The sequence below is a fragment of the Balaenoptera acutorostrata genome, chromosome 8, assembly GCF_949987535.1.
Source record: "Balaenoptera acutorostrata chromosome 8, mBalAcu1.1, whole genome shotgun sequence".
Lineage (NCBI taxonomy): Eukaryota > Metazoa > Chordata > Mammalia > Artiodactyla > Balaenopteridae > Balaenoptera > Balaenoptera acutorostrata.
The window spans coordinates 67,836,343-67,854,077 of record NC_080071.1 but is presented as its reverse complement, the minus strand read 5'-3'; the positions used below and the strand labels follow the sequence as shown (position 1 = coordinate 67,854,077).

The 17,735-nt window shown below is 35.2% G+C and overlaps 1 protein-coding gene across 9 annotated transcripts in view; it reads left to right on the top strand.

Moving 5' to 3' along the window:
• The window catches only part of KANSL1L (KAT8 regulatory NSL complex subunit 1 like), a 157,057-nt gene that overhangs the window by 135,373 nt on the left and 3,949 nt on the right, over positions 1–17,735 (top strand). For all 9 annotated transcript variants that reach the window (XM_057550809.1, XM_057550808.1, XM_057550807.1 and 6 more), the window contains 6 exons: positions 178–285; positions 10,035–10,163; positions 12,060–12,178; positions 13,632–13,756; positions 15,422–15,476; positions 16,734–16,846. In XM_057550809.1, coding sequence (XP_057406792.1) covers positions 178–285; positions 10,035–10,163; positions 12,060–12,178; positions 13,632–13,756; positions 15,422–15,476; positions 16,734–16,846 — 649 coding nt within the window. The remainder of the gene's footprint in view (positions 1–177; positions 286–10,034; positions 10,164–12,059; positions 12,179–13,631; positions 13,757–15,421; positions 15,477–16,733; positions 16,847–17,735) is intronic.

Sequence of the window (17,735 nt, the reverse complement as noted above, 5' to 3'; positions counted from 1 at the left end):
ATTTTACATATAATCAGTAATTTCCAAAATACTGCTAACAACATGCTTGGAAAGAATAGTTTGCCACTTCTAATAGTTATGACTTTTCAAGCTTTAGCTTATTTTTCTAAGTCTTAATATTGGAGTCTGTAAAGAGTGATTTCACTGAAAATACTTTTTTTTGCTTTATTTTTCTAGATGTGCCTCTTCATTTTCACTTTGAAACATTGTTTAAAAAGACTGAAATAAAAGGAGATCTTTCTGAAAATAAATTTGTAGGAGACTGTATCATATCTCCATCACCTGGTATGTCATTTACAAATCTTGGTACTGTATATACCTTTTACATCTTTCATATACTTATTACTTTTGCTAAGGAAGTAAAATTTAACATAGAAATGAATGTAAATCCTTAATTTTTAATATTCACTTTTCACAAATCACACACACACATACAAATAGAAAATACACAGGAATAATCCTAACAGGATACTTATTGAATGAGAATTATGAAATATTATTGATAAATATAAAAGGAAATTTAAATAAACATGGGGAAACAGCACTGCTGGATGGTAAGAATAATTAGGATATCAGTTCTGCCTTTTGGTTTATGTTTAATGCAACGTTCAATGTAACTTGAAGTTCTAAAAGAATTTGGTTAATGTAAAATAATTGTAAAGCCCATTGGGAAGAATTAATGGGAAAATGTAAAAGGAATTGCTGGAAAAAATATTGAATCTAGCCCAACCACATATGGAAACATGACAAAAATCTATAATCATTAGCATAGATTCTATTTTGCTTACATTTAGGAAAGTAGATCCATGAAACAGACTACACAGCTTATTCTTTATTATATAAAGGAAGAACTGTAAATCAATAAGAAAGTGGAGAACTATTCAATGAACAGTAATGTTAGTCTTTTGGGGGGAAAGTTTGTTTATACACTCATTTCATATCATGTATCAGAGTAAATTCTACTTGGTTCCAAGAATTTTAAATAAAACACTAAAATTACAAAATAAAACTTGAAAAATTATAATGAAACTCTGAATGGGGGGTGGAGACATTGTCTATGCTTGGAAGAAATCAGAAAAAGAAAGACGATACATCAGCATATTTTCACTATCTACAAAGCTAAAATCTCAACATCAAAACGTCACACAAGATAAATTATTTCCAGATGAAATCATCATCTCCCTCAAAAATTCAAGAATCAACTGAATGCCTGTTAGAATTAGAGTTCTGAAAGGTAGCAGATTTTTAAATAAACTTATAAAAATAAGTAGCCTTTATAAATACCAGTAATAACCTATTAGAATTTGTAAAAGAATAAATTATCCTAGACATATTGACAATGAAAATATAAAATATCTAGGATTAAACCTAACAAGGAATTACATGAAGAAAACTTCAAAAGTTTACAGAGGAACATGAGTATATGCTTATATGGAGAGAAATACCCTGTTCCCGTCAGAATATAGTAACTTAAGATGTCATTTTTTCCAAATTAACTTATAATGTAATTCTTTTTTCTAAATTTTATTTATTTATTTATTTTTATACAGCAGGTTCTTATTAGTTATCTATTTTATACATATTAGTGTATAAATGTCAATCCCAATCTCCCAGTCATCACACCACCTGCCCCGCAACTTTCCCCCCTTGGTATCCATGCATTTGTTCTCTACATCTGTGTCTCTATTTCTGCCTTGTAAACTGGTTCATCTGTACCATTTTTCTAGATTCCACATATATGCGTTAATATACGATACTTGTTTTTCTCTTTCTGACTTACTTCACTCCATATGACAGTCTCTAGGTCCATCCACGTCTCTACAAATGACCCAATTTCATTCCTTTTTATGGCTGAGTAATATTCCATTGTATATATGTACCACATCTTCTTTATCCATTCGTCTGTCAATGGGCATTTAGGTTGCTTCCATGACCTGGCTATTGTAAATAGTGCTGAAGTGAACATTGGGGTGCCTGTGTCTTTTTGAATTATGGTTTTCTCAGGGTATATGCCCAGTACTTAAAATGTAACTTTTTTTTAACATCTTTATTGGAGTATTATTGCTTTACATTATTGTATTAGTTGCTGCTGTTTAACAAAGTGAGTCAGCTATACATATACATATATCTCCATATCTCCTCCCCCTTGCGTCTCCCTCCCACCCTCCCTATCCCACCCCTCCAGGTGGTCACAATGCACTGAGCTGATCTCCCTGTGCTATGTGGCTGCTTCCCACTAGCTATCTGTTTTACATTTGGTAGTGTATATATATGTCAGTGCCACTCTCTCACTTCGTCTCAGCTTACCCTTCCCCCACCCCGTGTCATGAAGTCCATTCTCTACATCTGCGTCTTTATCCCTGTCCTGCCCCTAGGTTCTTCAGAACCATTTTTTTTTAGATTCCATATATATGTGTTAGCATATGGTATTTGTTTTTCTCTTTCTGACTTACTTCTCTGTATGACAGTCTCTAGGTCCATCCACCTCACTACAAATAACTCAATTTCGTTTCTTTTTATGGGTGAGTGATATTCCATTGTATATATGTGCCACGTCTTCTTTATCCATTCATCTGTTGATAGACACTTAGGTTGCTTCCATGTCCTGGCTATTGTAAATAGTGCTGCAATGAACATTGTGGTACATGTCTCTTTTTGAGTTATGGTTTTCTCAGGGTATGTGCCCAGTAGTGGGATTGCTGGGTCATATGGTAGTTCTTTTTTTAGTTTTTTAAGAAACCTCCATACTGTTCTCCATAGTGGCTGTATCAATTTACATTCCCACCAACAGTGCAAGAGGGTTCCCTTTTCTCCACACCCTCTCCAGCATTTATTGTTTGTAGATTTTTTGATGATGGCCATTCTGACCCGTGTGAGGTGATACCTCATTGTAGTTTTGATTTGCATTTCTTTAATGATTAGTGATGTTGAGCATCCTTTCATGTGTTTGTTGGCAATCTGTATATCTTCTTTGGAGAACTTATAATGTAATTCTAATCAGAATCCCAGAATCATTCTTCTTTTGGAACAAAGTTATTCTAAAGTTTATCTCAGAATGAAAATGTTGAATAGCCAATAAAATTTTTAAAAGATCAATAAGGAGGTGTCAGATATCGAAATATAAAGGTATAATCATTAAAGCATTGTGATGCCCATGGAAGCCAAGGGAACTAAATTTAAAAAGCCTAGAGACAAACCCAAGGATTCATTATACGATAAGAGTGATATTTCCTATTAGTGTGGAAAAGATAGCCTAGCCAATAAATAACAATAAACAGTTCTTATGAAGCATTCCTTATATGCCAGTACAGTACTAGTTGAAGGGCTTTGTATGTGTAAATTGTTTTAATCTGTACAACCCTGTAAGGTAGGTATTATAATTATTTTCTCCTTGACTAGCTTTTCCCAAATCACAGTTGAGTAGTAGTAGAGGCAGGATTCAAATCCAAGCAGTCTCTCTCAGAGTTAATGCTTTTAAACAACTAAGTTTGTCCTGTAATCAGTGGCATTAAGTAATAACTTTTTGGAAAAATAAAATGAGATCTGTACCTCATACAGCACATTAAAACAAATTTAAGATGGATAAACATAAATACATTCCAGATAGATTAAAGAGGTAAATGTTAAAAATGGTATCTTAAAAGAATTAGGAGAAAAACTAGGTGTAGTCAATGATAATAATGAAAATGCTAACAATTGCTAACATGTACTTGAGCACTTATGTGCCAGTCACTGTGCTAAATGTTTCTCCGTTTTCCAATTACATTAATATTAGACATTTTAATCATCAGTTCTGGCAAGACTGTGTAGTAAAAACAGGACCCTAAAATATTTCAGGTGCAATTAATCGATACAGGCCTTTTGGGAAGTACTGTGAAATGCATTACAAGGCCTTTACGTATTTTTTTATAAGCTCATTGAGGAAAAAAAAAAAACTTGTGTACTTGTTCACAATAAATGTTTGCTAAACTGTTAACTCTACTCTGATCCAACAGATCCATTTCCAAGAACCTAGTCTAATCCTAAATATGAAACCACCTTTATTCACAAATATATTTATCTTATCATTATTTGTGGTAATGAAAAATTAAAGACAACTTGAAGAGAACAGTAGGAATGTGGTTAACAGTCTATCACAGTGGAATATACAGCTTTTTAAAGGATCATAAAAGTTCATCTACGGATGGAAACATTTATCAAAGAATGTTAAGTGATATTAAAGGACAAATGTTTTACTTCTATGTATGGTACAATTATAACCATGTAAAAATGTTTATACTTGTATCAGTCAAATGCAATGTACGGGCCTCTTGGGGATCCTGATTTGAACAACTCGGCTGTACACACACACACACACACACAATTTTTGAGACAGAGAAATTTGAACATGGACTGGCTGTGCATATTAATTATTGTGTTAGAGGTAATAATGCATGTGGTTACATAAATACACATTTTATCTGTTAGTTTATTAGAGATTCAAGCTGACACATAATGTAGATAAGATATGATGTCTGGGATGTGCTTTAAAATACTACAGCAAAAAAAAAAAAAGCTTGTGGGAGAGAGAGAACACAAGATTGGTCACCAGCATTCGTGAGGCTGAATGATAGGTACAGGGGAGTTCATTATTCCATTTTCCATTGTGTTTCTTGAAATTTTTCCACAGTCAAAAGTTAGAGAAAGAAAAAAATGAAAGCACTAAGGCAAGAAAAAATTGCCTATGCTTAGGAAAAAACACTAAAGAAATACAGGAAAATATAGGTTATGTTTAGGTACTTTTCATGATTTAATTCTACTTGGAAGTTATCCTGAGACTAAAATTTTTTTATTTAAAAAATGTGTGCATGAAGGTGATTATTTTAAGAATGTCCATAATACAAATAATATCATGATGATAACAAGTAGCTCCAACAGCTAGGGAATAGTTAAATGATACTCTCTCTAATCAGAGGAATGTTAGGTGACCATCTGAAAACATAACAATGATGAGTGAGTTACCAGATTTAAAAAAATAGTTATACATATATCCAAATAAAATCATTAGATTTGAAATATTAATATGAAATATATTTATATGACTGAAAGGGAATATGCAAAAACAAAGGTAATTATATTTCTTCTAATGTTGCTCTATTATTTATCTGACTTTAAAAAATGGGGCAGTGTACGGGAGTTCCCTGGTGGGCTAGTGGTTATGATTCCAGTCTTTCACTGCCGTGGCCTGGGTTCAATCCCTGGTCAGGGAACTGAGATCCCACAAGCTGCACAACCAAAAAAAAAAAAAAAAAAATGGGGCAGTATAAATGTTAGGTGCAAAATTATTAGTGATGTATCAATAATGTAGTGACATGTTAGTAATGGGAAATTAAAAGCTAGGAAATGGAAGACATTTGAATTGAATGCTACAGTAACATTAGGCACATCAATGAAGTATTTTTTTGTATACCAATCTCTCCTCCCCTATTTTCTTCATTCCCTACCACTCCCAATCCAAATAATTAAGTATTAATTAGGTTTCATCCTATATCCGTCTTAAACAGCTGGCCATTAATTTTTCTTTTCTACAGAATTAAGTAAAACTAGAGTCCAACATTTATTGAGCACCTACTCTGTGCCAGGTAGACGATTAAGTGCTGAAAAATTAAAGGCGAGTCACAGGAAATTAAAGAAATTATAATGTGATGGGGAAGCAGACACACAAATGACTATTAAATGATGTTATGGGTACAGACATGATAAAAATATTCTTTAAAAAGGGGGGAGCAGAGGAAGAGAAGTTAAGGGTGATGGGAAAAGGGCAAAAAGAGGAACTGCAGAAAGATGGTGATGCCAAGTATAGCTTTAAATACTTAACTGGAATTTAGAGGAAGAGTCAAATTTTCCAAATCATTGTTTCTCAAGTTTTAATGTGCAAATTACTTTGGTGATATGGTTAGAATGCAGATTCTGATTCAGAAAGTTTGGAATGATGTCTGAGATTCGATATTTCTAATAAGATCCCTGGTGGTTCAAATACTGTTGGCCCATATTAAGTAACAAGCTTTTAAAATGGAAAAAAATCACATAACTTGTCATGGAGCCATGAAACAATGTGATGTGTTCAAGTATATACAAATAGCCTGGTATTCCTGTAGGGCAAATTGTGTGAAAGTAAATAGATGTTTTTGTGCGTTACCTCAGAGCTTGGATTTATCCTATACCGTCCATTAGAGTTAGCGATTATGACAGAACTGCTGACTTCAGGTAACAAGAAGGTAGGGAAAAGACAAACTGAAGAATTGATTATTTGCCAATTGTGAGGAAATACCAAAGCCAACTTAGGGCCTATACTCATCAAAATATTCAAAGTCATGAAAGACAAGATAATGGAACTCTTTCAGATATGAGAAAACTTTAAAGAGACCTGCCAACTGAATGGAGAGTGGTCAGGATTTTCTGTAAAGAACAGTATAGGACTAATTGGTGAAATTTGAATGAAGTCTATAGTTAGCTAATAGTTAATTATTAACTTCTTGGTTTTGATAGTTGTGTGGCTATGTAAGAGAATGCCCTTGTTTTTGAAAAATACATATGGACATATTTAGAGTAGAGAAGCCTCATGTCAGTATTTCATTGGCATTCAGAAAGATGAAGCCAATGTGGTAAAATGGTAACATTTGGGGGATCTGAGTGAAAAGTATATGGGACTTCTTTGTATTACTCCAAGTTTTCTGTAAGTCTGAAATTATGTCAGAATTAAGTTTTATTTTTTAGAGTGCACAGAGAGAGGAACAATAGCACCACAACCCACACAAGTCAGAACCCTAAGGCTCAGCCTTCTTCACCCACACTTCCTCATATCTAAACCCCATTATCAGTGTGATCTTATGCTTCAAACCGGCTTCTCTGTATTTCTACCAATTTCAGTCTAACTTAATGATCCCTTATCTGTACTGCTGAAATAGCCTAATCAACTTTTATTTCCCTTCAATCCCTGCAGCAATTTATATTTTCAAAAAGTAAATCTAATTATGTCACACCTGCTCCCCATCCCCATCCTTTAAAATATTTGACAGAGGGAATATTCTTTAATAGAGTACCCCTAAAGCCCTACTTACATAGGCTGTTTCCTACCTATTCGTGGTTTCCACCGTGCTTCCTTTCTCTATGCTACCTGGCTGCTGTCCACTTGCCACATTTTTCCCATCCCCTGGTGCCTTGGGCCTTTCTACCACTCTCTCTTCCTTGCCCTTACTATCCATCTGCTGTTTCTGTTCCTATTTTGTAATCTAACACTTTATCTGGGAAGCCTTTCCAAGAGCTCTCTTACTAGTTATACTCAGTATCTCCTATCAATAGTACTTCTGTTTTCTATCACACATCACTTGCAGTTTTTGAGAATGCCTATAAACTACATCAGGGGCATGGTCCATGCCTGTTCTCGCTCACCACTGTGTCCCCAAGGTATAACACAGTGCCTGGCATGTAACTGGCTCTCTGTAAGGTTACCAAATGTATAAATGAAAGGTAAGGAAGGGAAGGCAGGAGACAGGAGAGATGCTGGGCCAAGATGTATCTTAAAATGGAATTTAGGAGAAGATTTGGGTAAGTGAGAACTGAAAGACTGGGAGGGTTATCATCAGGACAGGTGAAGAGAAGGTGAATTACACTCTGAATTGCCATGCATCAAGAGTCCACTACAACCTTACAAGACACCAAAGAGTAAAAGGGGGAAAAGTGTAAAGAAAACTTTTGAGTAAAATTAAATAAAAAGCATCACTTTAGTGAAGGTTAAGGTTTCTGATGTGCTTTTACAAGACAAGGGGGGTGGTGAGTTCCTTTTAGAAGAGATGGGTTGAAATTTGCCTGGAATTTGCTTTAAAATACTCTAGAAAATGAGTGGACACTATTGGAACACCAACACATGCCAGGTATATATACATTTTAAAACCTAACCATTCTAGCTACCCCTTTGTAGAAATGAGTTTAGAATTATGTCTGCCATCTTATTTTACTATTTAACATCTTTCTCTGCATTCTTTTTCTTGGGTGGCAAGAAATCTTGAGGGCTGCCTTAGAATTCTGTTTACCGTTTTTCATGAGGGCTTTAAAAAGTTGCCATTGTTTTTTCCTGCATCTGCTTTTGCTTTCTGGCAATCTGATTCTCATTCCTTTGCAGTAATTTTTCCCTTCTCTGGTAACTTTTAGGATGTCTTCATACTTATGTGCTATATATATTTTTTTCATTTGCTTTGATGTTCAAGTGAGTTATTGAAATATTAGAGTTAATATCATTGTGTAAAAAATTTTGGCTATCATTCCTTCAAATATTACATCCCATTCATTCTATTCAATCCTTTGTTAACCTATTTTGGTTTGTCCTTATTTTTCTTTTTTTCATATTTCCATCACTCTATTCCTTTGAGTTGTGGAATTACTCTTCCAACCCAATGATCTTGACTTTTAGATATGACCATTCCGTTATTCAGGGCAGTGAGCAATGATTTTGTTTCTCAATTTCAACTATTATACTTCCCATTTCTGAGGTGTCTTGGCCTTTTGCCTCTTTCTCTTGGCAATATTTGTTATTTTGAAGACCTGTAAATCTGTATTCTGTGAACCCACTAACTATTTCTTGAGATGGTTCTTCCATTTGTTGTTTATACCTTTTCTTTGTTTTACGCTACTGGTATTCAGATTTTTGGAGTCTTGTGTTCTCATCTTTAAAGTTGATATTCACCGTTACAACTTCTGCCACTGCTTTTTATGGGACCCTTCTCATGGAAGAGGAGGAAATTTGCACTCTATACTGTTTTCAGAGACAGTTATGGATGGGCAGGACATGTTTCAAACAAAGTGGGGCACCCGGGCGTTGCCTTATCTACCCACCCATCCATTTCTCTACTGAAGCCTCAAGGACCCTGGTGGAGGTGTTGGCAGGCTGGCAAGTGTAGTCATTCTATTAGTTACTGCAGGTAATTCTTTCTTTCCTCCGGGTCTGGAGCTCCTTTGATTTTGATCACATTCTTGTGGCAGTACTTTCCCATGTGCTTTTGCAGTTTGCTTTTCAAATTTCGTAAGATATTAGGCTTTCAGAGATTGCTCACAAATTCCGCTCTACTTAAAATTTCCTTTTTTTGCATGCTAATGTGGATGTAAATGTGCCGATCTGTGCATCTATGCATAAAAATTTTGTCTATCATTTTTAGGGTGCTTTGCCATCTTGAAATCTGAGTCCCAGTCACTGTTGGTAGGCCATACTCTTTTTTCTCAGTGTTGGTGAGAATTTGGCACTTAGGCCTTCATATTTTTTCCCTATCCTTTCCACATCTCCAAACATTTCAAAAAAAGAAGCCAATTTAGTTATTCATCCAGTACTGGAAATATGGGGTTCAGACAGAACAACAGTCATGGTGAAACTAACATTTATTGCATACTTATGCCAGATATCCTTCTAATGACTATTACAGGAATTTATTTAATCCTTACAATCCCACAATAGCTGCTATTATCCCTATTTTACAGATAAGGCAACTGAGGCACAGAGATATTAAGTGACTTAAAGAAGTGAAAGAATGGTGCTAGGCACTGTCAGGAGATTGATGAAATCTGGTTATTGCTCTCAAGAGATCCCAGTCTGTTGTATTCTATAATCTTACTTAGTCCTGAGTTGTTCCCAGATTTAAGGTAAGCAGGAACTAACTTAAGGATTCAGATCATATTCAGCCAAGATTTACAGATCTGAACAAATCTTCTCTGTAAAATTCTGTAATTTAGAAGACTGTGAGAACAGATCACCTTTCCTCTTCATCCTCTTCAAATAATGGAGCAACTATAGGAAATTGGGCACTTCCTGAAGACGTTTTTAATGAATCTTACTTTGGTTATTTTCAGCTTAGTATTTCATCTTCGTATGTAAGTATTTACTTCATTATATATAATTTTGAACTGGTATATTAATATTCTGCAATGTTACAAAGTAAAAAGAGGTTAACATGCTCATTATATTTGTGTTAAGGAACTAAAACTTCACATTTTTCTTTCCTTTTCAGTACATAATACTTCTCTGAATCAATGGAGAAATGGATATTCTCCTATATGCAAGCCTCAAATGAGGTCAGAATCTTCTGCACAGCTGTTACAGGGCAGAAAGAAAAGACACTTGAGTGAAACAGCATTAGGTAGGTTAAAATGAGGACATGAGCACTAGTACTAAAAACTGAAAATAAAAAATTCTGATCTCCAAAGAACCTCTGCCTCATGGGAGTTATAATCTAGAACAGTCACTAATTACACAAAACATCCATGGTTCTATGAACATGAAACAGCATATTCATGTAGTCAATTCAGAATTATTTGTGGACTGGGAATCCATCCACTTTATGAGTTAAGGATTTCCTTCCTATGTTTCCTCACTAGAGTTATCTTCTACTAACTGTCCTCCTGGACAGTACTTTGTCTCCAACATTGTGTTCTGGACTCAAAATATGTCAGTACAACGTTGCCTTTTAGATATTTATTACCATTTCTGGTACCTATTGTGGAGATGTTGATTTCACTGAAGCTTCCTCAGAATTTTGATAAACTGGGTGAGATTCATCTAAGGTAACTCAACCGCCTGACTGAATTCCCCTTAGGAACGTACAGTTCCAAGATGAATAGAGATATCTCTGAAACTAGAACTCTGCTAGTAATACAAAGTGGGTTTGTTATGGGGATTTGGGACAAGATAGTTTCAACAGTTATTGCAAATAATGATAAAAAATAAAACTTAACTGGAAAGATGTATATTAAATAACAAATTATCTGTATACTCTATTGGTTCTTATTCATTGTTCCAGTGGATCTAACACTATATACATTAGTCAAGTATGTCTGAGGTATAGTATGTCAATACACCCAATAAATTAGAAACTATTTACATCCAAGATGTACTTAACTGTAATTATACATGGTGGCTTTAAAATATTTATTAGTATGGCTTCTAGAAATCCCACCATAACAGACCAAAGTCACTACCTAATATCACACTACCTGATCAACTAGTGTGGAACAAAATTAAACTCCCACCCACATTCAGAGATATCATTATGCTTTTTTGGTGCCTTAACCTTAAGATAACGAACAGTCATCTAGCTTTTGAGGAACTTTCATACATCTTTGCCAAAATATAGGAAAACCTGTATCTCTTAATATAAAGATACATTATGAAAAAATACACATTACCTAAGATGTAAACTGTTTTACTTGAATTGATAGATCTAACTTTGAGCTAGATGGGAATACAGGAATAGAATGAGTAAAATGCTATACTACAAAGAAGTAACTAGACAGCTCTCTAGACAACAACCATTTTCAATATATGGATACTGATTTGAAGCAACAACTAGCCAGAAAAGACATTTTTAAACAACTGGAATAATATAAATATGAACTGTATATTAAATTTTACATTACACAGAAAAATATTCTTCAAGATCTGTACTAAAGTGAAATAAACAAGGGCAGTAAGAAAATAAACATATACTCACTAATAGACACAAAATAAATGGAGAAAAGGAACGTGGAAGAGACAGAAAATAACAAAGTTGGAAGTAAACTTAACTTTGTTATCAATATTCTGAGAGAAAAGAGAAATTTCATTCCTGAAATAGGATGTTATAATAGGAGAAACATTTTCAGAAATTAGTCAGAAGATCAAGTTAAGGAAATCTCCCAAAAAGTAGAACAAAACGATATGAAAAAATGAGAGAATAGGCAAGAAAATTAAGAGGTAAGTCTTACAAGTACAACCTCTGAATGTTACAGAAAACATGAACAGAGTAAAGGGAGATAAGATTAAAGAAAGATATGCTGGATAAAAACTGTCAAGACCCCAGAAAACGGAAATTGTGGCAGGATTGTGGCTAAGATTTTTATAAAATTTCCTTAATTTTTTCATTTTTGATACATGAATTAAAAAAGATAAAATCTAAACAGATCAAGAAACACATGTTACCAAACTAGGAAAACAGAAATTCTAATACCTACCAGTTACATTTAATGTATGACATTCTCAATGGTTCTTTCCATGGCAGGAGAAAGGACTAGATTTGAAGAATTTGCTATTCAACGCACAGAACCAGGATCCCAGAGCAATTTTACTGCAGTTACTAATGTCAATGTTATATCAAGAACCCAGAATTCATCATCACAAGTAGGTTTTTGTACAGTGAACTTTTTTTTTTTAATAAATTTATTTTTTATTTATTTATTTTTGGCTGCATTGGGTCTTCGTTGCTGCACGGGCTTTCTCTAGTTGCAGAGTGGGGGCTACTCTTCGTTGTGGTATGCAGGCTTCTTGTTGCCGTGGCTTCTCGTTGCGGAACACGGGCTCTAGGCGTGTGGGCTTCAGTAGTTGTGGCTCGTGGTCTCTAGAGCGCAGGCTCAGTAGTTGTGGCGCACGGGCTTAGTTGCTCCGCAGCATGTGGGATCTTCCCGGACCAGGGCTCGAACACGTGACCCCTGCATTGGCAGGCGGATTCTTAACAGCTGCGCCACCAGGGAAGTCCCTGTACAGTGAACTTTAAAGTTGCTTTATGACCTTTAAAGCTGGCAGATCTGGTGGAGGGAGGGGAACTTGTTATATTTTGTTAATCTATAACAGCCTTATTTACTAGCACATAATTAGCATATTTAGAATTATCTTACTAAGAAGCAATAAATTTGATTAAACTTTTTTTTTTTACTAGGGAGCTAATTGTACATTAATCCTTGGTTATGGCTTTTTTTTAAAAATTTATTTATTTATGGCTGTGTTGGGTCTTCGTTTCTGCGCGAGGGCTTTCTCTAGTTGTGGCAAGCGGGGTCCACTCTTCATCACGGTGCGCGGGCCTCTCACTATCGCGGCCTCTCTTGTTGCGGAGCACAGGCTCCAGACGCGCAGGCTCAATAATTGTGGCTCACGGGCCCAGTTGCTCCGCGGCATGTGGGATCTTCCCAGACCAGGCCTCGAACCCGTGTCGCCTGCATTGGCAGGCAGACTCTCAACCGCTGCGCCACCAGGGAAGCCCCTTGGTTATGGCTTTTTTCGTATGTTATAAACTTTAAACTTTATCATAACCATCCCTACTTCTTGACATGATGCTAAGTATAATCTTGCTAATAAGAATCCAGCACTGTGTTCTTACTTTGTTCTGTGTTTCATTACCTGGTAGGGAGTATAGGTTAAAACGTGGAAGGATTTAGAAAAAACAGCATGAAGCTCAGGGACCCAGGAACACATAAATGAAGATTGTAAAAATGATCTTTATTAAATGGCTCACCAAACATTTCATAGCCTTTCCTAATAAAAAATGAGTTTGTTAAAAGATCATTTCACTGACATTTAGGGTGCTTTATGGTACACTTTTCTGATAAGTTTTGTATTTTAAGGCATTCATATTTTTAATGGTCTTAAAAATAGGCCTGAATGTGTCCACACACAAATGTATTGGTTCATAGAAGATACATATGCTTTCTTGTTTTTCTTAACATTTTATACTCAGATTTTATAACAATGTATAAAACTTAAAGGCACTGCCATGTTATCTTTATATAACTCGTAAAAGGAGAGTATCATTACAGGTAACCAAATACTATTGTAAAACTACTGCAATCCTATCTTGCAGAATACTGCACGACGACGATTGCGAAGTGAGAGCTCTTATGATATAGATAATATTGTGATTCCCATGTCATTAGTGGCCCCAGCTAAATTAGAGAAACTCCAATATAAGGAAATAGTTACTCCAAGGTATGTATACTTACATTAATTTTCCTTTTTTTGAATAAACTTAAAATTTTCAGCGAAGTTAAAATTTTATTTAATGAAAGGAAGATGTTCCTTTCTGCCTTCCTCCCATTTATATGGTTACATGGAGGGAAAATGGTGAAAGAAACTTTTACATTACTCATGCTGAAAAAAAGTGCCATATAGTATAGCACACCTTTAATTCTCAGGTTTTATTAAGAAATGGAAATTCCTAATACTTTAGCACTTTTAGAGTGTTTTTTCATTCAATATCTAGTTTTCTATTGTGTATATGGTACTAAAGGTACTTTAGGGATGTAAATTACAGTAACAGATAATCCTTGCTCTTTAAAATGGAGATATGCACAAGGCTGCAGAGATCAAAGAAAGCAACTACCTTTGCATAGAGTATTCGCAGTGTAAGATGATAACACCTGTGACAACCTATGCAGGGCTAAGCCAGAGACTGAGGTTTTGTGAAGGGTGATAAAGGAAATGAAGGCTGGAAAGAAGTTGTCACGAGATTGTGGAAGTCCTTGAATGCCATACACAGATCTGTTTCCTGCTGGCAGCAAACTGTCAAATTTTTTAGCAATGATGAAAGAGGTTTAAGATTATTAATCTGGCATCAAGAAGTAGAAAAGGATGGAACCAGAGACAAGAGCTGGTTGACAATTATAGTAATTCCTACCCATCTCTATTCTAACTAATTTGATTCTTTTATTCATCATTGCTTTGAGGCACTGAGAGAACTCTTAATACTCTAGGAGGTATTATGAGAATTTCTGCAGAGAATTTGTTGATATATTCTACATTAAGTGAAGAAATAACATTTGTGGTTAGACGTTCTATAGCAACAATGTCTTTCAATTTACACTGGTAGGCTGGAGCTGGCTGGTTGACCGGGTTGTTTAATATGTAGGGATTCTGTGATGAAGCTGTTAAACTCACACGAGGCCATGATGGGAGTCTTCACACAAAGAAACTGGCAAATGCTAAAAATCAGAGCTTTTTTCCTCTTTATTTTCTGAGCCAGTTTGTCAGCATACCACTAACTTATTTCAAAATTAGTACATTCTTTTTTTTTTTTTTTTTGTTACTTGCCTTTCTTTTATTTATTTATTTATTTATGGCTGTGTTGGGTCTTCGTTTCTGTGCGAGGACTTTCTCTAGTTGTGGCAAGCGGGGGCCACTCTTCATCGCGGTGCGCGGGCCTCTCACTATCGCGGCCTCTCTTGTTGCGGAGCACAGGCTCCAGATGCGCAGGCTCAGTAATTGTGGCTCACGGGCCCAGTTGCTCCGTGGCATGTGGGATCTTCCCAGACCAGGGCTCGAACCCGCATCCCCTGCATTGGCAGGCAGATTCTCAACCACTGCGCCACCAGGGAATCCCCGAAAATTAGTACATTCTTAGGTATAAAACGCAACTATGTGGAAGAGACTGTTTATTGTTAAGGCCAAAAGTAAAGCCTCATCTTCTCCTGTCCTCTTCTCATAATACAAATATGTTGTCTCTTTTAAAAGATAAAGGACTAAGATACGACCATCTGAATTATAGAAATCCCAAAGAAAGAAAACACTACTATCATAGCTGTGCTTACAGAATAAAATTACTACATTTAGATAGATTAACAAAAGCTGTTTGAAATTCGTTTGTATCTTCAACAGCTGGAGGATGGTTGTTCTTCAGCCTCTGGATGAATATAATTTGGGTGAAGAAGAGGTAAGCTGCCTTTCACTTACTGCACTTAATATATTATGAAGCCTGCTTAGTTTTTTTTTTCCATGTGCTTAATTTGGTATTTGAGGAACATACACTGACTTTTTTAATTTTCAAAACTTCTTATGAAAAGAAAGTTCCCCTTTAATGATATTAGGAAAGTGTTTTGTGCAAATTCGACTACAAAGACAAAATGTATAAAGAATAAAGGAAAGCAAAAACAAAACATACCATTTCCTTACATGAGTTGTTGAAATATTGAATTTATGTGAATATATTCAATTCCCAGTATTAGTCATATTTTTCTGCATGATATTTAGTTTAACAGTCAAGCCTACAATTCCATATGCAAAATCTTGTGAACAATTGCTTTTGAATTTGGAAAATTTTGGATTTTAGAAAGTAACGTGGTACATATATCATGTAATACATGTAGGGTGTCTAGGACAGTTCTCATAATCAAATATTAATGTTTCTATAGTGAAATATTAATAGAAAGTAGAATAGCCTCACATCATTTCAGATAAGATTGTGTCACCAAATGAATTATGAAAACTTGTTTTTTCAGATTTTTGGAATTACAGGAAAGGGATTGTGGACCTGTATGGATAAAACTTATAGTAAGACAAGAAAAAGGGAAAAGATACTATATAACCAAACTAATTCAAAGTGACAGTCTGAAGAAGCAGATATTATATAAAAGACATTGTTTCCATTACGATCTTTCTGTGCCAACTGATCGTGTTTTTCAACTACCAAAATTTACTTTTTAATGCCCTTCCCTCTTTTAATGCACCCTTCCCTAGTTCAGAATGACCCTAGCCAGAAACAAAACCGAAGCCTGAGAACTCCAGATAAGTAACTCATTAAACTAATTCTCATTTACCTCAGACAGTTTTACTTTCTTTGCTATTAATATGTTCCCACGAACAGTATACTCCATAAGGGGCAATCAATACAAAGTTTTGGATGAATAAAGCATTACGGATATTTTATGTAAGTGGAAAGCACTGTGAACCTATATGTACTCAAGGTACTATAAGTATTCTAGGTAAGTCTTCAAACATGACCCAACAGTAAAGTTTTAAACTCCCTCTTTTTAGGAATTTGCACCTCCTCTCATAACATCTGTTCTCTGACTTAGACTGCATTTATTTTAGAGTTTTCTTCCTATTGTTCTCTTGATGAGGAACTCAGACACCTGTTCTCATATTTCAAAATGTTTCTGATAAAAGCAAAACTTTTCATTTCTAATTCCAGGTAGAAGACCTCTCTGATGCAGTCTTCTCCCTAAGACACAAAAAATATGAAGAGAAAGAGCAAACCCGATGGTCACTATGGGAGCAAAGCAAGTGGCAGAGAAGAAACAGCAGGCAGGTGTTGTAAACTTAAACCCCAAAACCATGGAATCCACGTGAAATCTCCAATAGTTCTGCATAATAACGAGGGAGACCACTGAAAATGAAGAAAACATACTATATAACATCTGCCATTTGTGCCCTAGAAGTGAAACACTGTTTATACTGAGTTTACATTCAAAATATATTCAGGCTAATTACATAATGATGAAAAGAGTTTTATATTTTACTCCACTCTATTTCTCATGCTAATTGTCAGCCTCAATAATAGATTTAACTGAGCAAACAATATGAAAAATTCTCCATAAATAGGTCATTTCAGTGTACGGTAATGGTGGACCTAACACTAGGGATTAGAATCTGGGTAATCTGTAACAAAGCCACTTCAGAAATGTTTTTCTTAAAAAGAAACAAACCAAAAAAACCCTCAAGAAACCTATCAAGGGTAAAAAAGCAAATCGCCTAAAATACTTGGAACATGACTTTGAGGGAAGGGGGGATAAATCCTAACAACATAATTAGTAGTCATGTATTTGAGAAAACCCCTGGTATTTTATATTTAATTGGACTATTTTTTAATACAGCCAGAACTCAAAATGCAAGATCACGTTGAAATCTGATAGTCACTTTAGTGTGGAGCATCTCTCATTTATTATTAGTAAAACACATTTCTCTGTTTAGGTCTCAAGATACCCAGATTTGTTGTAGACCCTTATTCTAAGAGTTATCCTAACATACATGAGATTCTGTTCTCAACTTTCTCCACATTCCAGAGATCCAATTTTCCAGAAGTACAGAGGAAAATGTGACTCGAGTCCTTCATGGACGACATTACAATAATCATAGATACTCTGGGAACTCAGACTGTAAGAGTCAAGTAACTGTCTTTTCCTGTTTTCTGGAA